The 14,795-nt window shown below is 45.2% G+C and overlaps 1 protein-coding gene across 4 annotated transcripts in view; it reads left to right on the top strand.

Moving 5' to 3' along the window:
• The window catches only part of LOC125451014 (excitatory amino acid transporter 1-like), a 140,761-nt gene that overhangs the window by 24,907 nt on the left and 101,059 nt on the right, over positions 1-14,795 (top strand). For 3 of the 4 annotated variants that reach the window (XM_059645054.1, XM_048527639.1, XM_059645053.1), the window contains one exon: positions 8,609-8,651. The exons of the other annotated variant lie outside the window; for it this stretch is intronic. In XM_059645054.1, the coding sequence (XP_059501037.1) occupies positions 8,609-8,651 (43 nt within the window). The remainder of the gene's footprint in view (positions 1-8,608; positions 8,652-14,795) is intronic. 4 annotated transcript variants of the gene reach the window in all.

Below are 14,795 nucleotides of genomic sequence, written 5' to 3'. Positions count from 1 at the left end.
CTCTCATCTACACGGCCGACGGAACCCCGCCCACGGCCGACGACATCATCGCTCCGCCCACAACCTCCACAGCCTGCAACCCCAGAGGAGACAGCCACCCTGAGCCCTGCCGAATCTTCACCATCCCCCCAGACCTCCCACTGACTGAGGACGAACGGTCAGTCCTGAGCAAGGGGCTCACCTTTGTCCCCCTACAACCACACATCAACGAATACCAGTCACGGTCGGACACAGAGCAGTTTTTCCGCCGTCTTCGCCTGCATGCCTACTTCTTCAACCGGGAACCCAACCCTCCTTCCACTGACCCCTTCACCCGCTTCCAACACAAGTCCTCCTCCTGGACACCACCCCCAGGCCTCCTACCCTCCCTCGACCTCTTCATCTCCAACTGCCGTCGAGACATTAACCGCCTCAACCTCTCCACCCCTCTCACCCACTCCAACCTCTCCCCCGCAGAACGGGCAACCCTCCGCTCCCTCCGCTCCAACCCCAACCTCACCATCAAACCCGCAGACAAGGGTGGCGCAGTGGTAGTATGGCGTACTGACCTCTACATCGCCGAGGCCAGACGCCAACTCTCCGACACCACCTCCTACCGCCTCCTCGATCATGACCCCACACCCGAGCACCAAACCATCATCTCCAACACCATTCATGACCTCATCACCTCAGGGGACCTCCCACCCACAGCCTCCAACCTCATTGTTCCCCAACCCCGCACGGCCCGTTTCTATCTCCTTCCCAAAATCCACAAACCTGCCTGCCCTGGTCGACCCATCGTCTCAGCCTGCTCCTGCCCCACCGAACTCATCTCCACCTATCTGGACTCCATTTTCTCCCCTTTGGTCCAGGAACTCCCCACCTATGTCCGTGACACCACCCACGCCCTCCACCTCCTCCAGGACTTCCAATTCCCTGGCCCCCAACACCTCATATTCACCATGGACGTCCAGTCCCTGTACACCTGCATTCCGCATGGAGATGGCCTCAAGGCCCTCCGCTTCTTCCTGTCCCGCAGGCCCGACCAGGCCCCCTCCACCGACACTCTCATCCGCCTAGCGGAACTCGTCCTCACACTCAACAACTTCTCTTTTGACTCCTCCCACTTCCTACAGACTAAGGGGGTGGCCATGGGCACCCGCATGGGCCCCAGCTATGCCTGCCTCTTTGTAGGTTACGTGGAACAGTCCATCTTCCGCACCTACACAGGCCCCAAACCCCACCTCTTCCTCCGGTACATTGATGACTGTATCGGCGCCGCCTCTTGCTCCCCAGAGGAGCTCGAACAGTTCATCCACTTCACCAACACCTTCCACCCCAACCTTCAGTTCACCTGGGCCATCTCCAGCACATCCCTCACCTTCCTGGACCTCTCAGTCTCCATCTCAGGCAACCAGCTTGTAACTGATGTCCATTTCAAGCCCACCGACTCCCACAGCTACCTAGAATACACCTCCTCCCACCCACCCTCCTGCAAAAATTCCATCCCCTATTCCCAATACCTCCGGCTCCGCCGCATCTGCTCCCACGATAAGACATTCCACTCCCACACATCCCAGATGTCCAAGTTCTTTAAGGACCGCAACTTCCCCCCCACGGTGATTGAGAACGCCCTTGACCGCGTCTCCCGCATTTCCCGCGACACATCCCTCACACCCCGCCCCCGCCACAACCGCCCCAAGAGGATCCCCCTCGTTCTCACACACCACCCTACCAACCTCCGGATACAACGCATTATCCTCCGACACTTCCGCCATTTACAATCCGACCCCACCACCCAAGACATTTTTCCATCCCCACCCCTGTCTGCTTTCCGGAGAGACCACTCTCTCCGTGACTCCCTTGTTCGCTCCACACTGCCCTCCAACCCCACCACACCCGGCACCTTCCCCTGCAACCGCAGGAAATGCTACACTTGTCCCCACACCTCCTCCCTCACCCCCATCCCAGGCCCCAAGATGACATTCCACATTAAGCAGAGGTTCACCTGCACATCTGCCAATGTGGTATACTGCATCCACTGTACCCGGTGCGGCTTTCTCTACATTGGGGAAACCAAGCGGAGGCTTGGGGACCGCTTTGCAGAACACCTCCGCTCAGTTCGCAACAAACAACTGCACCTCCCAGTCGCAAACCATTTCCACTCCCCCTCCCATTCTCTTGATGACATGTCCATCATGGGCCTCCTGCACTGCCACAATGATGCCACCCGAAGGTTGCAGGAACAGCAACTCATATTCCGCCTGGGAACCCTGCAGCCATATGGTATCAATGTGGACTTCACCAGTTTCAAAATCTCCCCTTCCCCCACTGCATCCCTAAACCAGCCCAGTTCATCCCCTCCCCCCACTGCACCACACAACCAGCCCAGCTCTTCCCCCCGACCCACTGCATCCCAAAACCAGTCCAACCTGTCTCTGCCTCCCTAACCGGTTCTTCCTCTCACCCATCCCTTCCTCCCACCCCAAGCCGCACCCCCAGCTACCTACTAACCTCATCCCACCTCCTTGACCTGTCCGTCTTCCCTGGACTGACCTATCCCCTCCCTACCTCCCCACCCACACCTTCTCCACCTATCTTCTTTACTCTCCATCTTCGGTCCGCCTCCCCCTCTCTCCCTATTTATTCCAGTTCCCTCCCCCCATCCCCCTCTCTGATGAAGGGTCTAGGCCCGAAACGTCAGCTTTTGTGCTCCTGAGATGCTGCTTGGCCTGCTGTGTTCATCCAGCCTCACATTTTGTTATCTTGGAGTCTCCAGCATCTGCAGTTCCCATTATCTCTGATACTCTCATCTACTTGTCTGGTCACCTTCTCAAAGAACTCAATAAGGTCTGTGAGGCACAACCTTCCCTTCACAAAACCGTGCTGACTATCCCTAATCAAATTATTCCTTTCTAGATGATTATAAATCCTCTCTCTGATAATCCTCCCCAACACTTTACCCATAACCGAAGTAAAGCTCACTGGTCTGTAATTACCAGGATTGTCCCTCCTCACCTTTTTGAACAAGGGGACAACATTTACTATCCTCCAGTCTTCTCACACTATTCCTGGAGATAATGACGACATAAAACCATGAGCCACCGTGCCACTCCAGCCGATCCCTCTCAAACTGCAGAGTGTATTCTCACTTTATGGTCACAGCCTCTTAGGAGTTCCTTCACCTAAAGCTCCCCAATCAAGTCTGCCTCATTGCAATTCCAGAAATCCAGAGCTGCCTGTTCCCAAGTGGGCTCTACCACAGGCTCCAACGAAACCATCTCATAGACATTGCTCAAATTTCTTTTTCTTGAGATTCGCTACAAATCTGATTTTCCCAGTCTACCTGCATATTGAAGTGCCAATGAGTAGTGTAGTAGTGCCTTTCTTACATGCCTTTTCTGCTTTCTGATTTACTTTCTTCTCCACTTCCTGACTCCTGCTAGGAGGCATGTACACACTCCCATCACGGTCTTTTTCCCTTTGTGGTTTCTCAACTCCACACACACAGATTCTACACCTTCTGACTTGATATTCCTGTTTGCTATCGATTTCATTTCACTTCTTACTAAGAAGACAACCCCACTCCATCTGTTCATCTGCCTGTGCTTTCAATAGAATGTGTTTCCTTGAGCATTTAGTCCCCAGTCCTGATCCCCTTGTAGCCAGTTCTCTGTGATACTCACATTGTAGCTACCAATTTCAATCTGTGCCACAACCTCATTTGTATCAGAGATAGTAGGAACTGCCGATGCTGGAGAATCTGAGATAACAATGTGTAGAACTGGATGAACACAGCAGGCCAAGCAGCATCAGAGGAGCAGGAAGGCTGACGTTTCAGGCCTAGACCCTTCTTCAGAAAATCTGCTGCTTCTTGGCCTGCTGTGTTCATCCAGCTCTACACCTTGCTATCTCTACAACCTCATTTACCCTGTTTTGTATTCTGCACACATTTCACTACAAGACCTTCAGTCCTATGTTGACTGTCCCCTTTCTCACAGTTGTCCTCTTTTCTGCTGCACCTGAAGTAAAATTCCTGACCCTATCCTACCTCTACTCTCTGCTCTTTTACTTATTCTAAAAACTTTAATCGCCTCTGCTGAGCCCTCCTCCCTTTAACTTTTTCCCGAAGTTTTCCAAGCAACTGAGACCACACCTCTCCTCTTTTCAGTTTAAAGTACTAACTAATCCTGTTTGATAGCTTCACCAGGTTGACACCTGGTGCTGCTCCTGATTCACTCCCCTGCACTCTCCATTGAACCAGGGTTAATCCCCGGGCTTCGTGGTAATGGTTGAGTGGGGGATATGCCGTGCCATGAGGTTACAGGCTGTGCTGGAGTATAATTCTGCTGCTATTGATGGCCCACAGCGCCTCATGGATGCCCAGCATTGAGCTGCTAGATCTGTGCGAAGTCTGTCCCATTTAGCACAGGGATAGTGCCACACAACACGATGGAGGTTGTTCTCAATGTGAAGGCGGGACTTTGTCTCAACAAGGACTGTGTGGTGGTTATTCTTACCGATACTGTTGGCAGCTGGCAGATCAGTAAGGATAAGGTTGAGTACGGTTTTCGCTCTAGTTCGTTGCCTCACCACCTGCCACAGATACAGTCTAACAGCTATATCCTTTAGGACTCTATCAGATGCTGAGCCGTTCTTGGTGATGGACATTGAAATCTCCCACCAGGAGTGCATTTTGTGTGCTCGCCATCCTCAGTGCTTCCTCTAGGTGTTGTTCAACATGGAGGAGTACCGATTAATCAGCAGAGGGAGGACGGTATGAGGTAATCAGCAGGAGGCTTCCTTGCCCATGTTCAACCTGAAGCCATAAGACTTCATGGGGTCCGCAGTCAATGTTGAGGACTCCCAGAGCAACTCCCTTCTGACTGTGTGCCATTGTGTTGCCACGTCTGCTGGGACAGGACACATTCAGGGATAAGGTAGTGGTGTATGGGACGATGTTTGTTTAAAGACCTACTGGTCAGAGTTCAGGACCGACATGTTCTGGTAAAGAGGAAGAATAAGGATGGCAAGGAAAGGGATCCTTGAAAAATGAGGGAGGTTGTGAACTTTGCCAAAAGGGAAAAAGCAGCATAAATAAAGTTTAGGAAGCTAAAATTGGGCAGGGCCCATGAGGAGTATGAGGAAAGCAGGAAAGTCAAACAGGGAATTAGGAGAACAAGGAGGGGCTGCAGAATGACGTTGGCTAGTAGGGCTAAAGAGAATCCCAATGTATTCTATACATATATTAAAATTGGAGGGTAACTAGGGAGAAGGTAGGATCACTCAAGGATAAAGGAGGAAACTTGTGCTTGGATATAGAGGATTTGGGTGAGATCCTAAATGAGTACTTTGCATAGGTATTCATCCAGGATAAAGGCATGAAGGGGAGTGAGATTAACGTGAGGCATGCTAATATGAGGAAGCATTTTGAGATCAGGAATGAAGTGGTGTTGGGTCTCTTTAAGAGCATTAAGGTGGATAAGTCCCCAGGGCCAGATGGTATCTACCCCAGGGATTTTTGAGAGTGGCAAGAGAGAAGATTGCTGGGGTCTTTGTATCCTTGCTAGATACTGGAGAGAACCCAGAGGACTGGCAAGTAGCTAATGTTCCTCTGTTCACGAAGGGGAATAGGGATAATTCAGGAAACCACAGACCAGTGAGTCTTACATTCATGGTTAGGAAGTTTTGGAGAAAGTTCTTAGTGAAAGGATTTATGTGCATTTGGAAAAACACAGCCTAATTAGGGACAGTCAGCATGGCTTTTTGTAGTGTGGGTCATGTCTCACTAACTTGACTGAATTTTTCAAGGAGGTAATGAAGGGGATCAACGAGGACAGAGCAGTGGATGTTGTCTACATAGATTTTAGCAAGGTTTTCGACAAGGTCCCTCATGGTAGGGTCCCCCAGAAGATCAAATGTATGAATCTGTGATGACTTGGCCGAATGGATTCAGAATTGGCTTACCCGTAGAAAGCAGAGGGTGGATAGGTGTTTTTTTTAAGGCTGGTGGTCCATGGTTAGTGGTGTTCCACAGGGATCCATATTGAGACCTCTGCTGCTGGTGATATATATATATAACTTGAATGAAAATGTAGGTGGGTGGGTGGCTTAGTAAGTTTTGCAGATGATACAAAGATCAGTGGAGTTTTAGATACTGTAGAAGGTTGTCAAAGGATACAACGTGATATAGATCAGCTGCTGATATGGACAGAGAAATTGCCCATGCTGTTTATTCCGTGTAAGTGCGTGGTGCTGTACTTTGGGAGATCAAATGTTAAGGAAAAGTATATAGTTAATGGCAGGACACTGAACAGCATTGATGTACAGAGATATCTTGAGGTCCAAGTCAATAGCTCCCTGAAAGTGGCCATACAAGTAATAAGGTGGTAAAGAAGGCACATGGCATGTTTGCCTTTATTGGTCGGGGCATTGAGTAGAAGAGTAAGGATGTCATGTTACAGCTTTTTCAGACTTAGATTAGGATACACTTAGAGTATTGCGTTCAATTCTGGTCACCACATTATGGGAAGAATGTAAAGGCTTTGCAGAGGATGCAGAAGGCATTTACCAGGATGCTGCCTGGATTGGAGGGTATGAGCTATAAGGAGAGGCTAGAAAATCTCAGGTTCTTTCCTCTGGAGCAGCAGAGGCTGAAGTGGAGACCTGATAAGAATCTATAAAATTGTGAGATGTATAGATAGTGTTGACAGTCAGAATCTTTATCTCAGAGTTAAAATATCTAAAACTAGAAGGCATGTGTTGAAGGTGAGACAGGAAATGTTCAAAAGAGACATGAGCGGCAGGATTTTCACGCGAGACTAGTAGGTGCCTGGAACATGCTGCTAGGTCGTGGTGGAGGCAGATGCGATAGGAGCGTTTAAGGGACGGTTCGATAAGTACATGCATATGGAAGGGATGGAGGGATATGGATGAAAGGCAGGCAAAAGGGATTAGTTTAATCTGTTGTCATGTTCAGCAGAACTGTGGGCTGAGGGGCCTGTTAATGTGCTGTACTATTCTATGTTCGATGTTTCATGTATGATTCTGCGAGTATGACTAGGACAGGCTGTCACTTGACATATCAGCTCTCCCAATTTTGATGCTGGCCTCAAAATGTCAGTAAAGAGGACTTTGCAGGGTTGACAGGGCTTTTATGGTTGTTTTTTCCGGTGTCAGATGGTCTGCCCAATTTCATTTCTTTGTTAAGACATTGGAGCAACTGATTGGCTTGCTGGGGCATTTCAGAGGGCAGCTAGAAGTCAACCACATTGCTGTAAGGATGGCAACTTCCTTCCCTGAAGGGCATAGGTGAGCCAGATGGGTTTTCACCAAAAATCAACTATGGTTTCATTGTCATCAGTGTATTTGTATTTCCAGATATTTTCATTGAATTCGAATTCCATCATCTGTTGTGGTGAGATTCAAACTGGATCCCTGGAACATTAGATGAGTTTCTGGATTCATATTCTAGTGATAATACCTCTTGGCCCATTGCCTCCCCCATATGGGCAAAGATAGAAGCTTTCTTTCCCTGAAGGGCATTAAAGAGCCCAATTGGATTTTATCGTTGACCAAGGATTCATGATTGCTCATAGATTTTCATCTTATCCCTGATTTTATTGAATTCGCATTTTACCACCTGTCATGGGGAGGTTCAAATCCATCTTCTCATATCATTGGTCTGGTGGCCCTATGTTTCCAGTCCAGTGATTTACCAGTCAACCTCTCCCTCTTTTTTACATCGATATGCTTTCACTGAGTGTTTTTAAATATCTCCTTAAGACACTGCCACTACATTTCAACTGACCTACCTCGTAACCTAGTTTCCAAGTTCATGTTGGTCACGCTGTCTTCATATCTTGCTAATTGCTATTATTTAAGTTTCTATCAACAGTCTTAGGTCGATACTTCTCTACCTCAGACTGAATGTGATCATGTTATGATCACTGCTATCATGGAAAACCCTCACTGCAACACCATTAATGAAAGCAGTTCAACTACCCTCTGCACATTCCCATTTCAGAGGTAAAGGACAGAACAGGAATCAAACTTATAAACTTTTGACAGTTCTTTACAGAGTTACACATGTTACAACAATCAGTGATTTAGTCTGTGTCTATTTATAGAGATCCAAATGAATCCCCAATAAATTCCTGAATACAATTAAATCTTATTAATGCGCAACTAATACTCACCTCTGCAACACTTCACATCTTCTCTTGCTGGAATGTTTCTGCAAAGACCTTTTCCGCATACCAGGAACATTTCTCCACCTGTTTCTAATTGGCTTTCTGCATGTTGTGCTTAGACTGAACGGGCAGTGCTTGTGACAAACTCGTTGAAGTGAGTCTGAGTAGTCAATGGGTCCTAGTCTGGGGTAAGTGACCTTTCATTCACCTGTTATTGGGAAGCAGCCCTAACCCAGTTAGATTCGAGTCTAGTGTTTCAGTTAGGAGTAGTACAAATTGATGTTGGATAGATTTACCTCTTTAAGTGCAAGATGTAGAGGTTGATGGGTTGACAGAGAATACTGTGTGATTCTCAGACTGAACTGAAAACCTCAGTCTGGCAGAGAACTCAAATCATGCCAGATTTCTTTAATAACAATGATTTCTTTACTTCACAGGAACATGTTCCCCCCAAACTTGGTGGAGGCTTGCTTTAAACAGGTAGGCATCAAATCAGCAAGAAACCGGCAGCAATGTGTTAAACTGGTACAGGTTTAATGTGGAAAACATCTTTATATTCATCTTCCACTGTACAAGTAAACCACTAGCTTTATTTCTTAACATAAATTGGCAAGTTGGGTTAGGGGTGGGGTTAGTAACAAATGGAGTATAAAAAAAATGAAGGGAGGACAAAAAACAGTCTTACTTAATAATGAAAAACTGCAGTAAGCTATAACACAATGGGTCTTGGGGATATGTGTTCATGAAACAGAAAGCAAGCACACAGGGGCAGCAGTCAGTCAGGAAAGCTATCAGAATATTGGTCCTTAATTCAAGGGGACATTGGAGTATTTAATAAATAGAGTCCCATCCCCTCTGACGACTAAAACCAAAACAACCAGAGAGGCTAGCCTCACCCTATAATCTGTTAAAAGAAGTGTGAAAAGAGGTGTAACCTGCCTCTCACTCCCCCCCATTGTGTTATAAAGGAGTGGCTAAATTAAATAAACGACTCCTGACACTTACTCTATAATCAACAAGTAACAATTTATTTATCTATCTCTAACAGTGAACAAAATTAACTGAACTATTAACAAACTGAAGAATTCCCCTCTAACTACTAACTATTCCCAAATAAAACATGATCCTTATGGCATGCTATTCCAATAAATACTAGTCCCACTTATAAAAACAAAATTTTAAAAACTAGGACTTAATCTCTCGAAATTACAGTCAGGATACATCTTCTAGAATGTTTTATGTCTTCTCCCTTGATCTTCTGTCAGGAATATTAACTAAGAGTGATGTGGTACCTTTATTTAGATGATGCCTTCTCTGACAATAACTTTCTGCCAATAACCACAAAGTAAGTCCACTTTGTGATACAAGTGGCTTGTCCTTTTATTTCACATAATCCTCCAGCCTTGGGATTGGGTATGAGTCTGATTTTGTCACAGCATTGACCTTCTAATAATCTATGCAAATTCAGTGAATACCATAAGGTTTGGGAACCAACAAAATTGACAAACTCCACTCGCTTTGACTCGGCTCCATGATGTCTTCTTGGAGCATTGCTTCTATTTTTTTTCTGTACTTGTGCAGCTTTGAGAGTATTAAGCCTGTAGGGATGTTGTTTTATCGAAGCAGCATTCCCTATGTCAACTTCATGTACTATGGTATTAGTCCTCCCCATTCTATTTCTACATATGTTCTCATAATGCTGAAACAAGTCTTTCAATATAGTTCTCTGTTACTACATCAGATAGCTCGCTGCCCTATTCCATTCTATAAGGACTTCCTCATTATTCAATTTATTCTGAGGCACACCAAAATCCACATCATTTGGACTTCATTCTCATTCTAAATGGCAGTAACTAATATTTGTTTATTCAGTTCCCTTTCCCTGTCATTGTAATGTTTCAGCATGTTAACATGGCATACCTGATCATTTTTTTCCATTTTTGCATCTTTACCAGATAATTCACCTGACTTAACTTCTTCTCAATCTGATAGGAACCACTAAACCTTGCTTTGAGGGGAACCCTACAAATGCTAACAGCACCGATACTTTATCCCCACAGGCAAATGTATGAATTTTAGATTTTTATCTGCTTCTTGCTTCATTGGATACTGTCCCACCTTCAAATGTTGTCTAGCTAATTCACCTGATAATGGGAACTGCAGATGCTAGAGAATCCAAGATAATAAAATGTGAGATAATAAAATGTGAGGCTGGATGAACACAGCAGGCCAAGCAGCATCTCAGGAGCACAAAAGCTGACGTTTCGGGCCTAGACCCTTCATCAGAGAGGGGTCTAGGCCCGAAACGTCAGCTTTTGTGCTCCTGAGATGCTGCTTGGCCTGCTGTGTTCATCCAGCTTCACACTTTATTGGCTAATTCACCTACTCTGTTTAATCTTTCTCTCACCTCAGATACATGATCAAACTGTGGGATCTCTGATTTTGAACCTATGAACTTTTCTTCAATTAATTTTAAAGGGTCTCTTACTTTGTGCCCAAATATCAGTTCAAATGGAGTAAACTGAGTCAATTCATTTGAGGCATCTGTATTGGCGAATAATATAAATGGGATACCTTTATCCCAGTTATTTGGGAATCCTCTCAGTAAGCCCTCAGTATGGTCTGCAGGCTCTGATGTCACCTTTCAAACGCTCTCTGGGATTCAAAACGCAAAGGGGAGGTGATGGCTTAGTGATATTATCACTAGACTGAATCCAGCGACCCAGATAATATTCTGGGCACCTGGGATCAAATCCTGCCATAGTGGATTGTCTAAGCCTGAAACATCAGATTTTGTTCTCCTGAGATGCTGCTTGGCCTGCTGTGTTCATCCAGCTTCACACTTTGTTATCTTGGATTCTCCAGCATCTGCAGTCCCCATTATCTCTGACAGCAGATAGTGGAATTTGGATTCAATAAATATCTGGAATTGAGAGTCTAGTGATGACCATGAATCAGGGAAAAGCCACCTGGTTCACCAATGTCCTTTAGGGAAGGAAATTGCCATCCTTACCTGGTCTGGCCTAAATGTGACTCCAGACCCACAGCAATGTGGTTGACTGTGAACTGCCCTCTGGGCAATTAGGGATGGGCAATAAATGCTGCCTGCCCAGCGATGCTCTCATCCCATTAATGAATAAAGGAAAAAAACACACGATTTAAAGTGTTGAATACCTAAACTATCCATGACCTCCTTAAAGAATTTAGCAGTAAAATTGTGCTCTTGGCAGAAATCTGGTAGACACATCCATTATAGTTAGCAAATACTGGTTCCCACTTTTGGTTTTAGGGAGGGGACCTACAAAATCAATCATATCCCATTTGAAACTTTCTTTAAATGTGGGAATTGGCATCAATGGCACTGGTTTAATACTGCCTATGACTTTCATACCATCTTACATGTACGGCAAAATTCAACCATATTTTTATGTAATCCTGGCCAATAGAAATGCTTCCCTTAGCCTGAGTCTTCCTCACTCCTAGATGACCTCCTACAGGTAATTCAGATGCTACCCACAATACTTCCTGCCTGTATGCTACTGGAAACACAATCTGGTGAGCATCTGCCCATTCTCCCTCTGCACTAACCCTGCCAAAGTTTCCATTTTCACCTTAGGATTCTGTCCTGGAATACATTCTGATCACTTTTCCGAGTAGGCTTTATGACATAAACCCTTTATCGTCTCATCTTTTTGCTGTAAGTCCATTAATCTTTCAGAACTAAATATCTCTGTCTAATCCTTTACCTGCTTAGCTTTTTCCTTTATCATTTCATCAAACAGGATGTTAGCTAACTGGACCTCAACTCCTCCATCTGCTTCTTGTTTTTCATTAAAGGATCACCCTATTTTCCAATTTCTATCCCTTATGGAATGAAACTGCCGTCGGAAGCTAGATTTTGATTTATGCATTAATGTGTATTTATCTTTCAACTCTGTAGCTCTTCTTGCTGTTTAAGTTTCTGTTTCTCAACATGAGTTCTTATCACTTCTTGAAGTCAGTTTTTAAACACCTCCAGCAGAATGATCTCTCTAAGATTATATGTATTTTATTTCTATAATGCTCTCACCCATCTATCGAAGCTGCTGTATTTAATTCTTTCAAACTTGATATAAGCCTGGCCTGATTCTTTCTGTTGTCTATATGCTTCTGATACCAATTTGTAGGTGCTCAAAGCAGCCTGTTTTACTTCTTCATAGTTTCCTGATACCTCCTCTGACAGCTCCGCAAACAGCTCACTAGCCTACAGCAAAATGGTGGCTCAGTGGGTAGCAGTGCAGCCACACAGCACCAGGGGCCCGGGTTCGATTCCCGCCTCGGGTGACTGTCTGTGTGGAGTTTGCACATTCTCCCCGTGTCTGCGTGGGTTTCCTCTGGGTGCTCCGCTTTCCTCCCACAGTCCAAAGATGTGCAGGCTAGGTGGATCGGACATGCTAAATTGCCCGTAGTGTTCAGAGGTGTGTGGGTTATAGGGGGATGGGTCTGGGTGGGATGCTTCAAGGGGCAGTGTGGACTTGTTGGGCCGAAGGGCCTGTTTCCACTCTGTACGGAATCTAATCTACCAATGTTGTCTGAATTAACATTACCCCCACAGACTCTGGCCAGTTCACCTGTTTAGCCAATTTCTCAAAGGAAATGAAAAAGATTTCTACATCTTTTTTATGGAATTTTGGTAAAGGTTATAACACATTTGCATATATTCCTACCAGGTCTTTGGCTATGATGGGTTTACTAATCATCACTCCTCTTCCTCACTAATCTGACTTTTTACCCTTCATCTCCACTCTTTTAGATTGACTTTCCTGTCTAATTTGCAACTTCCAAAGTTCAAACTCACTCTTTCTGTTTTTCAAATTGCTTTATCTTTTCCAACTCACCATCACCTTCTCAAGGAAAATTAGGGAATGTGTAATAAAATCTGGACCACTCAGCAATAACCATGATTGAATGGAAAAAAAAACACACATGAAGCATTATTAAGGGTGCTCTCAAACTGTATGCCAGCTTCAATGACATGCACATATACAGGCCCAACTGTGTCTGGACCCATTTTACTTTAATCATTTAGTTTGGAAAGTCTCACAAAATGCATCACTTCACACTTCTCCGCTTTGAACTTCATCTACTAACTATCCACACACGAACATATCCTTTGGAGGTTCTACACAATCCTTCACATAATCCTTCCAAAGTTCATTGAAACATGAAAATAGGAGCAGCAGAAGGCTATTCAGCCCTCCAGCCTGCTCTGCTTTTCAAAAAGTTCATGACTAATCACCCACCTCGGTACCCTTTTCCTGCTTTCTTCCCATACTCTTTGATTCTTGCAGGCCTAAAAACTTCATCTATATCTTTCTTGAAAACAGTCAATGTTTTGGCATCAATTGTTTTGATGACAAAGAATTTCACAGGTTCACTACTAACTAGGTGAAGAAATTTCTCCTTATCTCAGTCCTGAATGGCCCGCTCCACATCCTTGGTTCTGGACACCTCATCATTGCAAACATCTAATCAAATCTGGCCACCTCCCTGCTCTTGTCTTTGTAGTTATCAATTGTATTACCATTTATCTCTGATTTCAGCTTCTCCCTCTGAAACAGCAGGGTGAATTCTGTTTGGGGGGATTCCTTCACCAGACAAAATCTGCCTCATTGCACAACACCAAATCCTGAATTACCTATTTCCTAGTGGGCCCTACCACAAGCTGCTTCAAAAAACCTTAATGCAGACATTCAACAAATTGTTTTTCTAGGGAACAGAGGCTAATTTAGTTTTCAAAGTCCACCTACATATTCAAGTCCACCACAATTATTGTAACAGTGTCTTTTACAAATCTTCTCCTGATCTACTTTCTTCCCCACATCTTTACTACTGCTCGGAAGACAGTACGTAACTTACATCAAGGTCACCTCTTCCTACCTCAACTCAGTTCTTTTCTCCCATTGTCCAGACCTTTCCCACTTACACCCTTCATTCTTCTGATGCTTTACACCAATTCAGAACTTCCAGTTCATGGCTCCAGCTACCTCCTTTTTATCGTGCATGTTCAATCCCTTTTACACGTTCATTCCCCCGCAGGGTGGTCTCAGGGCTCTCCACTTCTTCCTCGATAAAAGGCCTGAGCTATCCCCAACCACGATCCTCCACCTGGCCAAGCTCATTCTCACACTGAACCACTCTTTAGGCTACTCTCGCTTTTCAGATCAAACGCATAACCATCGGTAGCTGAATGGTTTTGCTTTTATAGTCACGTGGACCGAAATACAGTGAAAAGCTTTGCTTCCAAGCAGTACAGGCAGATCACAACAAGCAAAGGATGTACAGATCAAAAAGACATAGAAGCATACAGGTTACATTGCAGGCTACATTATTTGAGGCTAGAGTCCATTCAACAGCCTGATAATGGCTGGAAAGAAGCTGTTCCTGAAACTGTTTGTGCATGCATTCAGGTTTCTGTACCTTCTGTCTGATGGAAGATGCTGTAGGAGACCATTACCGGGGTGTGATGGGTCTTTGATGTTGTTGGCCGCCTTTCTGTGGCAGTGAGCCGTGTAAATGGAGACCATGGATGGGAGGTTGGCTCCTGTGATGGTCCAGGCTGTGTACACCATCTTCTGTAGTTTC

This window comes from Stegostoma tigrinum, chromosome 3 (assembly GCF_030684315.1).
Source record: "Stegostoma tigrinum isolate sSteTig4 chromosome 3, sSteTig4.hap1, whole genome shotgun sequence".
Classification (NCBI taxonomy): domain Eukaryota; kingdom Metazoa; phylum Chordata; class Chondrichthyes; order Orectolobiformes; family Stegostomatidae; genus Stegostoma; species Stegostoma tigrinum.
Note: the sequence above shows the minus strand (reverse complement) of the source record. Positions and strands in the feature narration are given on the sequence as shown.